Source organism: Danio aesculapii, chromosome 8 (assembly GCF_903798145.1).
Source record: "Danio aesculapii chromosome 8, fDanAes4.1, whole genome shotgun sequence".
In the NCBI taxonomy this organism is placed as follows: Eukaryota; Metazoa; Chordata; class Actinopteri; order Cypriniformes; family Danionidae; genus Danio; species Danio aesculapii.
This window is the reverse complement of record NC_079442.1, coordinates 16,487,857-16,507,815: the sequence shown is the minus strand read 5'-3', so window position 1 is coordinate 16,507,815 and position 19,959 is coordinate 16,487,857. Positions and strand designations below refer to the sequence as shown.

The following is a 19,959-nucleotide window of genomic DNA, read 5'->3' as shown; positions in this document are numbered from 1 at the left end:
ATGTCTAACTAGTATGCACTGCTTCAGGGCAGAAGCTGGTCTATGCAGCTGGTATGAATGAGAAGTGAACAGTGAAAGTATGGTTACATAACAGTAACAACAACATAGTACAGTAAATGTAATAAATCAAAATTCAACTCAAATTGCGTGCATTCATACTTTGCACAATATACTTTGTTTGAGCATTCATGAAGTAATTACTTATTGTTTATAAGTAATAACTTATTATAAGCACCCGCACACTTAATATAGCCTATTTTAAAGAGTGAATTGAATTGCATTATTTGTATTATAGCCATTCAACTGCAATAGTAATATATATTTTCAAAAGTTGAAACACTTTGTTTTATTTATTACTTCAAACTTTTAGAACTGACATTTAAGTGTACCGATTAAAGGATTAGTTTACACAAAAATGAAAATTTTGTTTTTAAATACTCACCTTCATGTTGTTTCACCCTCCTGAGTTCTTTGTTTGTCTTCGGAAGACAAATAAATATATTTTAGATGGAATCCAGGAGCTCTCTAATCCTTCATAACAGTGGTTCAGAGATGTGTGCTAATCATACGAATAGGGTTGTCAATATTAATTGTTTCTTCGGTGCACCACAATGCAGACGCGGACAATTCGGTATCTGTAGAATAGATCCTAACTGGTTAATACGTACTGATGTCATTTATCCATCTCATATGCGCTATGTTGCGGTAAATACTATGGCGAGGGAGGCGAGCACGAGTAATTAAAATGCAGAAATTCTGCACAATTCACTGCGTGGTTGCTGGACATTCTTTCACTGACACTGAAGTTACAGCAGAAGACCCTAATTCACTGCCATGGAGTAAATGAAAGTAAACTCAATTTCTCTCTTTCTCTCACTGTGGCCCCTTTTTGACCTGCTGGTGTGACGTTTCCTCTCCTCTCAGCTCTTACAGAGGTACTTGTGAAGTGAGTTTTCTCAACTGCGTCTTTCATGGATCAGCTGATCACCACGTCTTTTTATCAATGTCACTTATCGGTAAACAGCCCCAGCGCATTCGAGCCAATCGCAGCCCTTTCTGTTCAGCGCATGACCAAGCATAGGCGTTTAACAACTCGCTCGACAACACTCAAAAAGCAAGCGGGATAATATTTACATTTGTTTATTGGCTTTAAATGCTCATGTTGTTCTGTGCACGTACTTGAGTTTTGTTTGATACATTCTAAAAGAGTGTTTTCTTTGAGCAGGTCAAATTAAAGGTACAGTTCATATATCTGACTGCTTGTTTTAAAGCAGGGGTCACCAAACTTGTTCCTGGAGGGCCGGTGTGCTGCAGATTTTAGCTCCAACCCTAATCAAACACACCTGAACAAGCTAATCAAGGTCTTACTAGGTATACTTGAAACACCCAGCCAGGTGCGTTGAGGCAAGTTGGAGCTAAAACCTGCAGGGACACCGGCCCTTCAGGACCGAGATTGGTGACCCCTGTTTTAAAGGACAAGTTTGTATTACAAATACATGTAAAATGTATTTAAAAATGATACCTTTTGATACAAGAATTATTATGCTGTGAAGTAAAGTATAAAATTGTGTTTGGAAAGCATCGTTAATGCACTGTGATGCACAGAGATGTCGAATTGAATCGAATCGGTGGCATGATATTCATAACCGTGAGAACCAGTGTAGGTTCACACCTATACATACGAAGCACAATATTGGAAAAATCTGACATTGCAATTTTTTTTTCCATTATATATATATATATTGCGATATGATAATTTTACCAGATGATTTGAATAGCTCTATTTGAAAATATTTCATTCTTTTAGATTTAGTGGGGTGATCAAGTCTCTTTTTATGCAGTGCAACTCCATAAATTTATTTTATTGCAAGCAAAAATAAATAAATAAATAAATGGTGCTTTATGGTTTTCTGTTTTTTTTTTTTTTTTTTAAGTCCATCAATTGAACAATCAAATGTAAAATAACATGGTAATCATTGTAGAAATATTAAAATTTATATAAATATTTAATAATATCTTTATCTTTAATAAACAATCTACTTCAGCGATGACTATTGCAGATATTACAAATCGACACATTGCCATATCGATGCTCGAGCGATATATTGTTCAGCCTTAGTTCACATCAAGTCAGGTTGCACATTTACTATTAAGGAATGACATAATGGCATTAGAATCAGCAGTGCTACACACAAACATTGTATTTCCTGTATTAAACACACACCCTGAACTTACGCAGGGGAAAATTGGCAAACAAAGTAGTTTTTAGTTTAATTTAGCACACAAAATTATCCATGGAGCTTCATATAATAACAGTTGAACCACTGAAGTCACATGGAATGTTTTGACCTTGCTTTTGGTTGCTTTTCTGGACTTTGAACAACTTTGGACTCTTGCTGTCCATAGGATAAGAGAGCTCCAGGATAGTGAGTAATATTAATTACTCGCCCTCATGTTTCATTTTGACATTCATTCATCTTCAGAACACAAATGAAGACATTTTTGTATGCCTTTTTGCACACATGTTGGTGTGTGAGGTGTGACATTATAACTTAACATCGCCGCTCAGGAAATCCTGCATAGCTGCTTCACCACACATTATCAGGCCATCGTTTCATGCTACATGTGACACAAGCGCTTTTTTCCCATTGCTCTGAACCCAGCGTTTGTTGATAATGATTGCTTTCTCTTTCCTGTTTGTTTGCTGGTTCTGCGTGAATGTTTTTCTAGCCATTCCACTGACGGCGTACAACCCGATGGCGGCAGCCGCAGCAGCAGCAGCTGTGGTCAGAGGTACGAGAGATTTCAGTTCTTATGCATCTTACACAAGACCCAGACTCAGGAAGCGAGCATTCACACTTGTGCTGGCCTATATAATGTAGATGCTCTGAGACTGAGATGTTGTGGGATTTCATGTTGATTCATTTGTAGGCTCAACTCCTTCTCGCTCAGCGGGGTTTTTAGGTACCAGCAGCCCTGGGCCGATGGCAGATCTGTATGGGACGGCCAATCAGGAATCGGCTGTGAGCAGCTACCTCAGTGCCGCGAGTCCCGCTCCCAGTACTGGATTCAGCCACAGCCTCGGGGTGAGTCAATCACATACAGCGCTGTTGGTGTCAACCACCACAATTAAAAATCCTTTTCAGTCTCTGAAATCAGACCCTTGATGAAAACCAGCCCACACGTTTACAACTGTCAATTGAAAATTGTGAATGTTACCTTGACAGTTAATTGAAGTCTAATAAATACTTGAATTACTACATCTGATCAAACTTTAAAAATGTATAATATCATGATTTGTTAATTATTCAGTTATTTTATAAAACATGTAGTTGTTTATAATCTTAAATAACATATTAAAATAGTATATAACATATTCATTCATTAAGTTCTTTTCAGCTTAGTCCCTTTATTAATCTGGGGTCGCCACAGCGGAATAAACCGCCGTATATAACATATAATAAACACAAATGAATGTTTGCATGGCATATTTATAAATTTTTAATATGTATTTTTTCTCTGAAATAATAATAATAATAGTAAATAATTTTTAAAAAGTATATATAGTAAATATAAAGTAAATATAGACATTTGAATGTAATTATTTACTTTAATTAGGCACATTGCGTTGTACAACCTGAATGAACTTTGTCATGTCAAAAAGAGCAACTATATATGTGTATGTGTGTGTGTGTGTGTGTGTGTGTGTGTGTGTGTGTGTGTGTGTGTGTGTGTGTGTATATATATATATATATATATATATATATACACACACACAAATATATTTATATATATATATATATATATATATATATATATATATATATATATATATATATATATATATATATATATATATATATATATATATATTCCAAGAAACAATAATATTTTTTATTATTATTGATATTATTATTTTATACAATTTTAATTGAATCGCGATAAAATTTATGTCATAAACAATAATAAGCTCTGGACTTTTTTACTTTATATTGACCTAAGAGCCAATCACACAGCAAAAACTGTGCAACAATAGGAATCTAAAAGTGTGTTGATATTAGAGATGTACTGAATTATTAGCCACTGAAAATTTATTGGCCGAAAATATTTTATGCTATTTAATGGACCCTCTAATTTTTTTGGGCTGTGTAATTTTTAAAATCTATTTATTTCTTTTTACAATTAGGGCTTTATTTTTAAGGATCTAGGCGCAAAGTCTAAAACACATGGCGCAAAAGCATTAAGTGCGTGGACGAAACCACTTTTGCTATTTTAAGGACGGAAAAATACAGTTTGTGCTGCAGCGCATGGTCTAACAGGGTTGTGCTTATTCTCTAATGAGTTATGGGTGTGTTTTGAGCATAACGTGCATTAAACCAATCAGTGTCTCATCTCCCATTCCCTTTAAAAGTCAGTTGCGTCACATCATGGTGCATTTGCTATTTACATGGCGGATTTTGTAAGTGGAAAAACTGAATGCTTTACTAGCGAGAAAATAGTTAAACAGACCATCTGCAGCATGAGGATGAAGAACGAGCCGCCTCCATTCAGCCACTTTACTTTCTCTGTACTTTTACTCTTTACTTTACTCCTTTACTTTCGTGGAGGAAGGAAACGGTGGAAACTCACTCCACTGAAGACATCTATCTAAAAAATAAACCTACATGTTTAATTTCATTTGTGAAGCGCAAAGATTTGTTTCAAAACTATTTCTAAATTAAGTTCTAATTTCCAGCAACCGAATAAATAATTTAAAAAACTGAGTTATGTCCAAACACACGTCCTATTCTTATGCCCCATATGGTCCAAAACTTGACAGGTGGACAAATCTAAGTTTGGTTTTAATAAAACAAATATAAATATGCATTTAATAAATACTAATACTACTAATAGTAACAATATACAAAAGCAAATTGTCATGAATAAACTGAACCCCCCCCACCCCCCCACCCCCCACCCCAAAATGAAGATGCCATGGAGGCAGTAGTTTTTATATTTATGTAGAAAATAATAATTTTGTAATATTTTAATCCTTTAATTCTGTTTCATTTGTAAAGATATTTGTGTATTGCTGTACACCCTGTGTGTATTAAGCAATGTGTAGGTGTTTAAGCACAACTAATGCCATCTGCGCTGAAATTTGGACCTGCTTTCAGCTGGTCAATCGCACAGTCTATTTTAGTTCCTCAAAATAGCAACGCGCCAACAATGCGCCTTAACACACCTGTATTTTAGACCAGCACACCCAAAGCCGCGCAAATGGATTTACTATTTAAACAACAAGGTGCAAACCTGAAAAACTAGGGTTGCGTTGGTCTGAAAATAGCAACAAATCACGCCAAACACGTCTTGTGCCTTATTGCGCCGGGTGTATGATTGGGCTGTGCATTAAATCCTGTTTTCTTTATACATTTACAGGGTCCTCTGATTGCCACAGCATTTACTAACGGCTACCATTGAAACAAGTGACAGGTACAACGGTACAGTATCGATCGCCCGGACGTCTTCCCCACATCTGCAGGAAGGATTGATGAAGAATGATTTGAAGTATAATGGTGATCTCAATCGAATACAATGGATGCACTCGACGTGCTGCAGGGTTTTATTGTTATTTTATCAAGCTCTGTCTTTAAAGAGACGAATCAGCCCTAAACTGACGAAACCACGGCTGCAACACTATTAATATGACATGATGTTTATTATTTTTGGAATTACTGTCATATTGGTTTCTAAACTAACCTCCTACTCCTCTAAACTAGAGCTAAACCTGTAAATAACTAGTTCGTCTCTCAGTTTAAGACACTAACAGGTGTATTTTTTTTGTCTTAGTTTTATTTTCTCTCCCATTTCTTGTCTTTGTGATGAATGTATGTATATGTAGGTTTGTAGCTTCAATTTTTCGGTTTAATACTTTCATAAGAGCAATAATCTGTGTCAAATCTCTTTGTAGCGGATTTAGAAAAAGACTAAATCGCTCTCAGATGCGTTTGGTACATTTTCTACTGAAGGATATAGTGTGTCAAAATGTATATTTTGTTAGTTTTGCAACTGGATTTATTACACTGATCATGGAAATAGCAGTAATTATAAGGAGAACATATTTCTCAGACTTAGATTTGACTTTGATTGTGTAAAATATTGTACATAATGTCTTTTGGATCTGATGAGGTCTGGCGGCGTGATTAAGAGAGTTTTTTACACTCAAAAACGCAAGTGCATGATATTCTTTGTCCAAAAATTTGCTTTGTTTTGTCTTTTTTTCTGAATTCGATCAACTTGAACTTTGTGTTTTATTTTGTTCAGGTTTTTTTTTTTTTTTTGCTGACAGAGAGCAATGTGAATGATGCTTCTAGTGTGTGTGTGGGAGTGTGTGTACGTGAGCATGCGTTACTGTCATGATTTAATGTATTATCTTCAGTAAGATGATTTAAAATGTGAATTGTTACCCCTTTATGTCCATGCTGTTGCATTGCTTTTACCAAGTGTTTGTCCATAACACAGTTCAATTAATCTCTTTTAGAGGTTTTATAACAATTGGAATATGAATATACTTCAATTAACTGAAGATCTGGTACTGGTAAAATAATAATAATAGCAACACTAATATAACACTTTTTATGAAGTAAACTGGATGGCTGTTATTATTGGAAAGTTTTAATGTTTCTTGTTTGAAGCTGGACCCTCTCTGGAAAAAAATGAAATAAAAAAATAAAAGGTACATTTGGAAGTACGGAGTCAATTATTTCACATGTTAGAATGTCTACATGCTGACGTAAACTGCATATTAACATGCTGTGACGCTGCTTTCATTGGGTAATAATTGGTAATAATACTTTTACCTAGATTATATACATACATGATTTTGTTCAGCTTAAATTATTTATATATATATATATATATATATATATATATATATATATATATATATATATATACATATATATATATATATATATATATATATATATATACATATATATATATATATATATATATATACATATATATGTATATATATATATATACACATATATATATATATATATATATATACATATATATATATATATATATATATATATATATATATATATATATATATATATATATATATATATATATATATATATATATATATATATATATATACATATATATATGTATATATATATATACATACATATATATATATATATATATATATATATATATATATATATATATATACATATATATATATATATATACATATATATATATATATATATATATATACATATATATATACATATATATATATATATATATATATATACATATATATATATATATATATATATATATATATATATATATATATATATATATATATACATATATATATATATATATATATATATATACATATATATATATATATATATATATATATATATATATATATATATATATATATTATAAACAGTTGAAGTCAGAATTATTAGCCCCCCTTTGAGGTTTTTTTTTTTATATATTTCCCAAATGATGTTTAACAGAGCAAGGAAATTTTCACAGTATGTCTGATAATATTTTTTCTTCTGGAGAAAGTCTTATTTGTTTTATTTCGGCTAGAATTTTAACATACAGTTGAAGTTATTAGGCTCCCATGAATTATTAGCCTTCATTGATTTCTGTTTAGCGGAAAGAAGATTTTTTCAACACATTTCTGCACATAATAGTTTTAATAACTCATCTCTAATAACTGATTTATTTTATCTTTGTCATGATGACAGTCAATAATATTTGACTAGATATTTTTCAAGACACTTCTATACAGCTTAAAGTGACATTTAAAGGCTTAACTAGGTTAATTAGGTTAACTAGGCAAGTTAGGGTAATTGGGCAAGTTATTGTATAAGGATGGTTTGTTCTGTAGACTATCGAAAAAAAATATAGCTTAAAGGGGCTAATAATTTTGACCTTAAAATAGTTGTTTAAAAAATTAAAAACTGCTTTTATTCTATCCAAAATAAAACAAATAAGACTTTCTCCAGAAGAAAAAAAATATCATACTGTGAAAATCTTGCTCTGTTAAACATCACTTGGGAAATATTTAAAAAAGAAAAAAAATTCAAAGGGGGTTTAATAATTCTGATTTCAACTGTATTACCTAAATTAATTTATGTTGAGCACTGTATATTCAATTCAGATTTCAATTAAGATTTAAATCCAGCATAGATATTTGGTTTGTTTGTTTTTTTTATTAATTTATTTAAGGTTCAAAGTCTTTAATAATTTGAATGAATAGATTCTGAATAAATACTATAATATAATAGTCATTTTATGAAATAAAATAATGCCTGTGAATATTAAATTGTTCAACTGAATCGTGCACCTTTCTGATATAAAAGAATCAACTGAACATTTGAAACTCCCACGAGTTCAACTGCATATTTCCATATCTAAAATATTATATTTCCATATTTATGAACTCCAACGGGGTTTAAAAACGACACATTTCCATGCTGTAGCAGCGCTTTTGCCGAATTGATTTCCATAACACAATGACGTCCATCTTTATAACAGATTTAAAGATTCTGGTGCTAAAAAAAATCCTATAAGAACTAATAGAACACGTTTTATGAAGTAAAATAATGAGTTAATAACTGAAAAGTTTAACGCATGTTGTTTGATGCGTGACCTTTTCTATAAAATGAATTATAATCATTTGAAAATATAAATTATTTAAAATTTCAGAACACCTACATGACCTGAAAACAGCACGCATGACTCACTTGACTCCAGAGGTTGCGTGTTAATTTTGTTAGTCGTTTTTTTATGCTCGTGGTTACACAGCATGTCAAATCACCCACGGTCTTTCACTGATTCTCTCTGCTCGACACCTCTGCACCAAAATCTCTATTCACGGGACATTTGTAAAAATTCTCTCAATGAAACTAACTATTCTGCTCAGGATGAAACAGCATTTATCTTGTCGTTCAAATGCATCATATGACTAAAGCATTTACCGTTAAGTTGCTTTGTAAGGTTATGTAGGTGGCAGCACGATTAACATCTTTTCTTTCATAAACATCTTTTTTACTGTTCATTAATCGTACATTTCTTGTCATCCTCTGACATGTATTACAACAACAAAGTCCCTTCATTTCCAATCAGCTGATATAATAATATTAAAATAACATAAATGCTTTTCATTGCGCTGTAGCTGCTGCACACTACCTTTACTTTCTTTCAAAATAGTTTACTTGCTCAAAAAGTGTAGTTAAATTCCAATACAAAATCATCTAGTTCACCACTCGGAAAACATTATTTCACACATATGGGGTTGCACATCAGTTTTTCCAAACGAAAGGTTTTAAAGAACCTTATAAAATATGTCTAAGCATTACTCAAAAAAAAAAAAACAAGAAAACTTGATCTCGGAGGAGAAAAAAATAAAGTTTATCTTAAATATTTAAATGCACCTCTTTACAACAACAACAACAAAAACATCTTAAATGTGAGTTCCCAAGATTTAACAATTCCATCTTCATCAGTACATGAAGATACAAAAACTTATTTACTAACATACCTTTACAAATCAGTGTCATACAGGGCAAGAGAAGTCTCTCAGTGGCACCCTGTCCCATGCGCAGGGTAAAAGAGATTATAGAATGAATAAAATTCAGTCAAAAGGTGATCAATCTTCATCCTCTGGTCTTTACTTGATGTGGACCTCAGAGTATGTCACTGAATCCTCTGTGTAGCTTACTGAAGAAAGATCCGGAGCAGCACAGATCTGAAATTAAAGTCAATGGTCATAACGTGATGTAAAAACTGTATCTGGCTATGTACTCATTCACAAAAGCAAATCAAATCTCCTGTTTGCTTAATAAAATGTTAACCATGTAATTAAAATGATTTCGTTTTGCTATTAATATTAAACTTTACAACAAGAACTTATGCTTCTACAACAAAAAATAAAAATAAAATAAAAAGACTATCTATATTTGGTTTATATTTGCATTTAACTTAGTTTGAGGTCTAATTAAGTATATTTGGCTTGTAGTTGTGTGTGCTCTATTGATTGAGCAGCCTTTTATGTACTTTCCCCCCATATAGTTCTGCATAGTCTAATAAACATCCATGTTCACAGTAACAGTTCAGCTCTGGAGTGGAATAATTCCAATAAACATGTCTAAAACAGAACCAGTTTTGTTTTGACTTCAGATCTTAGGACAGTTTCACATATACAAATCTATACCTAAATAGAAGCATACAGCACAGTAGTTTGCTTTCATTGCAAAAGTAAATTCTCCAGCCTCCGGCGCCTAGACTGCAGCTCTGCACAAGAATTTTGGTAGAGTAGAAATAGTCTTGCCCAACTGAGCTCGGTTTCTCTCGAGGTTTCTTTCCTTCACTTGGTCAATTGGTGAAGTTTTGTTCCTCGCCACTTTTCTTGCTTGGTTTGGAACTTGTGGAGCGGTGCATCGATGGATTTGCTCTTCAGTGAAAATTAAACTACACTGAACTGAACTGAACTTAAACTCTGAAAACTGGACTGACACAGTTTCAGTTTACCAGAACTTCTATGTTAAGCTGCTTTGACACAATCTTGATTGTACAAGCACTATAGAAATAAAGATGAATTGAATTTAAATTGCCAACTATAAGATAATAAGTTCTTATTATTAGTAAACCAAGTATACTAGCATATAAAAACAACAAAACTGTAGTTGTTTACTGAGAGAATCCTTTAAAGTGTACTTTCATGTTTAAAAAGTTATGAATTCATCTAGTAAATCAGTATTAGTTCAAATGTTATAGTGTTTACACTTGAAGTATACTTATATAAATGTATTGATGAGGTGGATTTCTGTCTTTTTCTGTTCTTTTTCCTCAATACTTTATTAATATGATTATTTGAATCAGTTTTGAATCTTTGAAATGATTTTGACTAATGAATAAAGTTAAACATTGCCCATTTGGACTTGTCTATTTTTGCTTTAACCAATCAGAACTTTTTTTCCTGAGTCAACACCATTTTGTTTTTGTAAGATTATAATTGCTGTGTTGTATTGTAAGGCAGAAGATCGGCCATCGAGCTCTACGAGAGTGTGAAGCCCTTCTGCCATAAAACTACAAACTATCTTCAGTAAATTGTCTTCATTTTTATTGAATTTCCCACTCTGAATCTTCTCTAGATCTGACACACCAGGCATTTTGTTTTAAACTGTTATCCCCAACAGTATAAACTATACCTGAACTAATAGTATACTGATATTTGCATGGGTAAACATCCCTTAAACACTATAAACTAACAGAGGCTCTTTTTAAGCACTATTTACCTCATTTCTTGATTTCACACTGTCTTGAGGAATGTTTAATGCTGCATAAACAACGTCTTCATTAGCATCAAAACAGGGTGATCCACTACTAGCGGCAATCTGTTATAAGCAGTAACAAATGTTATTTGAAAAGTACATACTATAGTATATAATACATGTATACTTGTAAAAACAGCTCAGATAATTTCCACAATCTAATGAAAATAAATAAGTGAACAAACATCACTCACTAGAGCATCTGTTGCTGCATGTTTTGTTTTGCTGTGTCCTAATTCAGAAAAAAAAACAATCACTGGAGTTTTTAACATTGTAATCAAATCAAATCACTGTTATTGTCACATCATCAGCAGCACGTGTGCTAGGATGAGTGAAAAGCTTAGGTGCTGGCTGCAGACAGTGCAAAATACAGTCAGTGCAATATACTACAACATACAACAACATATTCAAAACAGGACAATGTAAAATGTAAAAAAAAAAAACTATGTGTACACATAGTTGTAGGCAGTATTGTTTTAAGTATAAATTGGTTAAAGTAATGTACACTTCTAAATCACGTTCTTACCTTTAAAATGTATGTGAATTAAACAAGTAAGGCAGATGACCAGAAGGGCAAAACCTAAGGCTGAAAGCAGAGACCACATCACTGTGTGTCTGAAGGGGTTTGCAGGATCTGGTGCGGGAGTTGTCATCGTAGTCGTTAAATCAGGCACTACAAATGCAACAAGTGTGAATTTTAAATGTTTATCATTTGGATTGTTTATTAGACATTGTGTACTGAACTACCTGTTAACTTGAACTGTACTGCCACAAACTGTAAATATATATTTGAATACATCCTTACAGCTTTTCTCAGTCACTTTAGTACATTTCTCAGATCAGATTTGAAATTTTCAAACCACCTGTTCAATCTTCACAACTTTGTGTCACTTGTGCACATCAAAAAAGCAGTTTGTCATTCTTTTGAACAAGCTGCAAATACTTTTGTACATCCATGCATATGATTATGTGCAATTCTCCTACATTAGCAGCTTATGTCATGTGGATCAAAATGTATTATAATGATTTCTCTCTGAATAGTCTCACCCTCCACAACATTTATGCATAAGTTCATCGCATTAGTCTTTACATGCAAAATGCTTGAACACGTTGTCACAATATATTGTCATAACACATTTCCATTAGACTTTTTTTTTTCATCTGTGTAGAATTGGTAATTTCCCTCGGGTGAATCTTGACTATAGAGATGTTCACATTTCTACTTTTGTTTTGTTTTTTTTCTTTGAGCTATACAGTCCTGTCTTTTCCTTTCAGTATCACAATTACACAATCTGCCAACAAATTACAGTACAAACAGCAAAAAAACTAAATTAACCTTAGTTTACACCAGAACACCCTTCCAGAGTTATATTGACAACATGACTAAGTAATTTGACTGTCTTATCCTTATGCAATGACACAAGGACTTGTCATTCTGACCGTGCAGACACATTCATTAATCCAAAAATGTAGTTTTGAGAGAGAAACTAAGGATTTTGAGCAAGAGACTGGCTTTTGCAGGTAATCCATGGTGTTTCGCTATTTGTACGCGTTGTTTTGAGAAATTCACTTACTGTTTAGCAAATTTCAAATCTGATCTGATAAAGGTACCAAAGCGACTAAAAAAACGTAATATGAATGTTTCACCCAAAATATGTAAGTTCTGTTATAATTTACTGACTTCTTACCATTAAGAAAATAACTCTTTAAATATATATATAAGAAATTTGGCAATCAAATGGTTTTAGTCACTGTTAATTTAACCCCACCAGAAAATGAAAATGAACCACAGACGTTTTTAGACTGGAACTAATGAGTAAATAAGGATGTTTAAAGGGAAGTTTCGCCCCAAAATCACAATTACGTCATTTTTACACACTCTTGTTCAAAACCAGTTTGAGTTTTTGAGTTAACCATTGACTTCCATAGTCGGTAAAACTGCTATGGAACAACATTAATCAAAATATCTTATTTTGTTTAGTTATAAGAGTGTGTAAATATTTTGGGATGAATTATCCCTTTAAAAAGAATAATAAATACAATAAAAGAAAAAGAAATGCAGCTCACCCACATATACATGCGTCCCATTTCCATACTCATCAGGTACAAGTAAAGGTAAATTCCCATGTGCTTTGCAGTAATACACATAACTATGATTTGATTTTACTGACAGCAGGTTCAGCGTTGTGTTAATTAACACAGATCCACTTGGTGATCGATAGGTGGATGTGTTAAACATTTCTTCCTTAGCTATAGTTTGATTGTCTAGCAACCATTTAACCGCAATTTTTTCCACTTGTGAATCAGCTTCAATGTAACAGGTGATGCTGACATTTGCGCCTTCTTTAGCTGTTATATGAGGTCTTTGCCGCACAGACAGTTTTGGAAATCTCTCTCCGTTGACAAGACCTGCAAGAAAGTAAAAAAACTTGAGCAATTAGATTGTCGAATATCGTCAACATCATGTTGTTGACATCATGTTATCAGTGTTGTAATGATAAACAATATTACCTGTAAAGCAGATGGTTAGGATGAGAGCAGAGAGTCTTGAGCGTGTCATTTTATGCGAACTGCAGAGACAGCGGTTTTCTCACGTTGAGCAGAGGCAGGTGTTATTCATTTTTCCTGTGTGGTGTATCCTGCAGTTTGAAACACAGCAGCTCCTTATCTGCATAAAGTCAGACGCTAGTGACACCCACAGACAGGCCACTTCAGCACACTGTGGCTTTCAGCAATTTTTTTATAATTTTTGCCAAAGCTACATTATTTGTTTAGCAAAATTATTTTTAAAAATAAAATCAAGATTCTAAAACACTTTAACCTTCTATTTAAATTTTTGGAGGGAACTATAAAGTAAAATCTTGAAAAGACTACCTCATGAACTCAAGATTAGTTTATTATGCATAATCATTCATTATTTCGTCTTCACAAAAATAATAACTGCTTATTTAAATCAGATTTGTTTTGTCTATCATATAAAAAAAGCATAAAGTAACATGCAGAAAGGAAAGAAACAAGCAACAGGAAATTACATCAAAGGAGCCTTGACATATATGTGAGTTAAGGTCAATAAGTCTCTTAAAATGTCAGACAAGTTCTTGTTGTAAAACGTCATATGGTTAAACTATCACATAAAATAAAAATTAAAACAAAAATAAATACATTTACTGGTTAGTTGTGCTATATAGATTTAAAAGCATGCTATTTGAAACCTAAAGAAACATTATTTATAACATTATTTTAGACAAAAACATTAAAATAGTTTTAGATTATTTGGTAATACTTAATTTTACGGTGTATTTGTTGCCGAGTGTAATCAAACATTTCAGTCCTGAGTAATAACAAAGTCCCTTTAAGGCAAGTCATTTCACTCTGCGCCCATCTTTAAACCGCCTCTCGGGCGGTATGCTCGGGCATCCTGTCTCAATGGGGAAACATCAAATTCTCCAAAATTGTTAGCCAAGCTTACAATTACATTACATATTTGGAACCACCAATAAAATTAAGCAACAACTGTCTCATAAGTTTCATTTCTAAACGTTCAAATCAAACAAAATCTGCATATTTTTCAGGTTGCAATCCACATCTTGGTCTTGATGGTGGATCTGCTCCAGAGATGACAGCAACTCTTTGTTTACAAACATGTGATGTGCGTTTGACAGAATGGACTGTACTCGATTTCGCTTCACAACAGGCCCGGCGCTTCAGGGGGACAAAGGGGGGTATTGCCCTTAGAAAGAATTTGTGCCTGCTCAGTTTTCATAAACGATTAGTTCACTCAAAACTGAAAATTCTTTCTGTCATTAATTACCAACACTCCCGTAACCTTCAATTCCAAATTTTGAAATTTTATACTATGAAAAAGCTATTTAATTCTGAAAATGTGAATTGAAAACTGTGATATTAAAGTAATAGTCCAGACATCTGGTCCGCGCGTCGGTGTGTGCCCGCATCAACACACACGTGGCAGCGGAGGCGCACTCTAAACTCACACGGGAGAAAGGTGGACTAGTGGATGACGTGAAGGCGAGCAGCCTAATTCAATTCACGTTTTGGTTAACTAATTATTTAAATACAACTCTGTTGAGCTCTAAAGGGAAAAAGCACAAAAGAAATTTGCTGTCAAATAAATTTTAACAGAGACGCAACTGCCAGTCATTTTATATTAGTTTTTAGGGGTTAGTTTTACAGTAGCCTAATAACGTTTTTAGTTAGACATTGTACTGTACCACAGTAGGCTACACTATAATTCACATTATAATTTATTAATAATATTATTAAAATTAAGCTTTACAAGGGTCACACTTTACAATAAGGTTCATTAGTTAATGTTAATGCATTTACTAACATGAACAAACAATGCACAATATATTTACTACAGTATTTGTTCATGTTAGTTAACGTTAGTTAATGAAAATACATGTGTTCATTGTCAGTTCATGTTAACTCACGGTGCATTAACTAATGTTAACAAGCATGGACTTGGTTGTTAATAATGCAGTAGTAAATGTTCAATCATGATTAATAAATGCTGTCTAAGTGTTGTTCATGACTAGTTCATGTTAGTAATTGCATTAATGAACCTTATTGTAAAGTGTTACCTTTACAAGTGATAAAACGCTGAACGCTTCGAGTGTTTGCTTTTATTTTGACATCGCTAAAGCGCACTTTTACAGTGGAGAAAAGAAACATCTCATTATACAGCAGCAGTCTCAAGCTAGGACACTTAAAAAATGGCTTTAAAGATGATCAGTCTGCAAAGTTTACAGTGTTAAAAATGAAATAGGTAGGCTTATAGGGCATGAGTAACAGCAGGTACGGCTGAATGATTATCTTTAAAAGATATGTAATTTAGGCTATACCGCTATTTGCTCATGCAAAATTAACACCAGAAAATACATTGTAGGCCTATTTTAACGGCTAAAATACAGTTAGTATGTTGATTTTATTTTGATTTGTAAGCTTGTGGCCTAAAAATTAAAATGTAACCTGAAAAAAAGTTATTACAATCGGCTAAATAAATAAATAAAATGAAGAGTAGGCCTAATGGCTTATGGTGGCGTTTTTACAAATGTCAAACAGACAATTTCATGAAAAATTTAACACTTATGACAGCCTATAGCCTAATAAAGCAGAAGCAAGCAAGCAAGAAGAGAAACTTCACAGAATGTGAATTGGAGGTAGACCGGAGAAAAACTGTGTTATTTGCAAGTTTGTCCTCCGTAACAAAGTGGGAGAGTTTAGCTGACGCGATTAACGCAGTGGGGTCTGAACATCGCACTGTGAATGAATTAAAAAAGAAATGGTTCGATGTAAAGGTGCAGGTTAAGAGGAAAACAGTGGCGCACCTTCAAAGTGTGGACCGAACAGGCAGGGGAACAGGGGATGCTGAAATAACAACCTTTGAGGAGAGAGTTGCCTCAATTGTGGGCAACATACAATTTTAGAGTTGATTTGAATATTTTATCTCAAATGGTGTCAGAGTTTAATTGACTTTTACAATTTTTACATTAAAAGATATTTTTAAAATATTATAAATAAATAAAGCGCTAATTCCAAAAACAAAGTCTTAATAAGCAGGATGTTTTTCTGAACACTTTGGTACTGGTTTTATTGTATAATTTCATATGGTTGAATTGTTTAATTCATTCGTATGGTTAATTTTTTTAATCTAGAAATTAAGCCTTGTGCAACATAAAGAGCATATATGTATGCCTATCTGATTTTTGGCTCAAACTATAACAGGAGCAAAGAATTTCATTGGTTTGAAATCGAATGTCTAATAAATGTCACATGTCAAACTAACTTTACCGCGGTTCAACAGCATGGTATGGAAACCTAATATACCTGCTAGACATGCGGATGATCCCATGCCATACAGCTGCCATTGCACAGCTTAAAGATACTTTATAGTGTGCAATTTAACATAATAGCAATTAGGAGTCGCCAATGGAAATAAAACAAACACACACAAGAAATGCACGTACGCCAGACATGAAGTTGGCGTGGACCAACGCACATTCTCACGTTAACTTAATCGTTAGTAAATCCAAGCGTAAGCGTGAAATCTGGCATTTTTGTGCAGACGCAGCGTTGATACATGAGGCCCCAGGTCTAGGGCCCCCCTATGGGATTAAAATCCCCCTTCAGCTATGACATCCTGGGGATATTTCATACAGATTACAAAATCATAAACTTTTGTTTTCAAGTGCACTTGCATTTTTAAAGTACGGATTTCAAGCTTTATTTGAAAATAGTTCTTATGTTTGTGAAGCAAGTATTCGCAGAGATTCCAGTGTGTTTGTTGAGCACCAAACTGTCATAAAAAACGTCAGTAAATAGTGATTGATGATAGGCTCCTGTACTAGTAGGCGGGGCTTCATTCTCCATATTGACTGTTACACTTTTTCCCATTGAAAACTATAAGAGTGACACGTCTTGTGTATTCTATAATCTTTGGTAATAATGATGAATGACTCAACTGTTATTAGTACTAATGTAATATTGGGCTGCTGTTGTGGAGATATGTACACAACAAAAATGCAACACCTTTGTCAGTTTGGTCAGAAAACCAGTCTGGTGTGACCACGATTTGCCACACAGTGCAATCACCTTTGCATAAAGTTGATAAGGTTGTTGATTGTGGCCTGTGGAATGCTGGTCCACTCCTCTTTAATGACTGTGCGAAGTTACTGGATATTGGCAAGAACAGGAACACGCTGTCCTTTATGCTGATCCAGAGCATCCCAAACATGCTCAATAAGTGGCATGTCCAGTGATTATGCTGCTCATGTAAAAACTGGGATGTTTTCAGCATCCAGGAATTGGGTACAGAGCTTTGCAGCATAGGGTCATGCATTATAAACCTGCAAACCACTCATCCAATCTCCACACTGTCTTCCATATGCTCTGTACAGTGAAAACCAGGATACATCCATGAAGAAAACACCTCTCTACAGCACCAGATGCCATCGAATGTGAGCATCTGCCCGCTCATGTCATTAAGGATGAGCAACTGCAGTCAGGTCAAGAGCGCAATGAGGATGCATGCAGATGGGCTTCCTTGAAATGGTCTCTGACAGTTTGTGCAGAAATTCTGTAGTTCTGAAAACCAATTGTTGCAACAGCTGACCGTTAGACAATATTGGAGATGAAGATGCTGGATGTGGAGGTCCTGGGCTGGTGTGGTTACACATAGCCTGCAATTTTGAGGCCAGTTGGATGCACTGCCAAATTTTCCAAAGCTCCTTTGGAAACAGCTTATGGTAGAGAAATAAACATTTAATTCTCAGGTAACAGATCTGGTGGACATTGCTGCAGTGAGCATAACAACTGCATGCTGAAGTAAAGTGAAACAGCTATAAACTCCAGCAATATAAAGTCATTGTGTGCAGAGCCATAAACCTTTATCTATAAAGTATAATTATGGAAACTGTGTTCATCTGAACTGAAAGCTACGTCGTGTTTGGTAGCATCACGCACCTGTCAGTCAGTTAGCATGTCACCTTAAAGGGTTAAACAAATAACGCACAGCACTACTACGATTACAAAATAGTCCACGCTGTTATAATTCACTAACCTTTTAGAATCAGAATCAGAAAAAGCTTTATTGCCAGGTATGTTCACACATACAAGGAATTTGTTTTCGTGACAGAGCTTCTACAGTGCAAGAGGATAACAGAGACAGGACAAAAAACAGATAATAAATATATTTTAAAAAATACAAGTAAGTAGTGAATGCAAATATACATATTGAAAAGTGTATGTAGAGCTTTTATTACTATATACAACGTTATATGTGCAGCTGTTATGTGCAGATTGGCATGTACAGTGTGTTGTTAAATAAGTGTTAAATAAGTGTATATGTGTATAAAAGTGTATGGCAAGTAGTGATGTTGGTTTCACAGTTATTATCATCAAGTGTTCATGAGATGGATTGCCTGAGGGAAGAAACTGTTTCTGTGTCGGGCTGTTCTGGTGCGCAGTGCTCTGTAGCGTCGACCAGAAGGTGAAAGTCCAAAGAGGCAGTGTGCTGAGTGTATGGGGTCCAGAGTGATTTTGGCAGCCCTTCTGCTCACTCTGGATAAGTACAGTTCTTGGGCAGTAGGAAGGGTTGTACCAGTGATTCGCTCAGCAGTCCGAACTATTCGACGTAGTCTTTGGAGGTCGTATTTAGTAGCTGAGCTAAACCAGACAGTTATTGATGTGCAGATGACTGATTCAATGATGGAGGTGTAGAACTGTTTCATCAGCTCCTTTGGGAGGTTGAACTTCCTCAGCTGACGAAGAAAGTACAGCCTCTGTTGAGCTTTTTTGACAATGGAGTCAATGTAAGTGTCCCACTTCAGGTCCTGAGAGATGGTGGTGCCCAGGAACCTGAATGACTCCACTGCTGCCACAATGCTGTCCATGATGCTCAGTGGGGGGAGAGCAGGGGGGTTTTCTCCTGAAGTCCACTATCATCTCCACTGTTATGAGCGTGTTGAGCTCCAGGTTGTTGTGACTGCACCAGACAGCCAACTCCTTAACCTCCTGTCTGTAAGCAGACTCGTCACCGTCCTGAATGAGGCCGATAAGTGTGGTGTCGTCTGCAAAC

General features: G+C 34.2%; 2 protein-coding genes across 3 annotated transcripts in view; one reads left to right on the top strand and one right to left on the bottom strand.

Annotated features, from left to right (window-relative positions):
- The window catches only part of msi1b (musashi RNA binding protein 1b), a 35,410-nt gene extending 28,720 nt beyond the window's left edge, over window positions 1–6,690 (top strand). Inside the window, exons 12-14 of one of the 2 annotated variants that reach the window (XM_056463292.1) lie at window positions 2,731–2,793; window positions 2,953–3,086; window positions 5,419–6,690. In XM_056463292.1, coding sequence (XP_056319267.1) covers window positions 2,731–2,793; window positions 2,953–3,086; window positions 5,419–5,460 — 239 coding nt within the window. In that variant the 3' untranslated portion in view covers window positions 5,461–6,690. Of the gene's footprint in view, window positions 1–2,730; window positions 2,794–2,931; window positions 3,087–5,418 lie in introns of both variants that reach the window. The other variant, XM_056463291.1, reaches the window with a different exon arrangement.
- Window positions 6,691–9,469: 2,779 nt separating this feature from the next.
- On the bottom strand, window positions 9,470–13,995 carry si:dkey-63d15.12 (uncharacterized). Its single transcript, XM_056463296.1, has 6 exons — window positions 13,875–13,995; window positions 13,431–13,772; window positions 11,890–12,036; window positions 11,558–11,595; window positions 11,328–11,426; window positions 9,470–9,778 (listed from the first exon to the last, which is right to left on the bottom strand). Exons 1-6 carry the CDS (start codon window positions 13,921–13,923, stop codon window positions 9,701–9,703), a joined length of 753 nt encoding a protein of 250 aa, XP_056319271.1. The 5' UTR covers window positions 13,924–13,995; the 3' UTR covers window positions 9,470–9,700.
- Between the last annotated feature and the right edge of the window lie 5,964 nt (window positions 13,996–19,959).

Bases quoted from the DNA above. Each gene is read 5' to 3' on its own strand.
- si:dkey-63d15.12 (XM_056463296.1), bottom strand. From the start codon at position 13,923: ATGACACGCTCAAGACTCTCTGCTCTCATCCTAACCATCTGCTTTACA. The intron at 12,037-13,430 runs GTGAGCTGCATT...TTGCATTTGTAG, and splicing joins TGGGACGCATGTATATGTGG to TGCCTGATTTAACGACTACG. The intron at 11,427-11,557 runs GTGAGTGATGTT...TGCTTATAACAG, and splicing joins ATGCAGCAACAGATGCTCTA to ATTGCCGCTAGTAGTGGATC.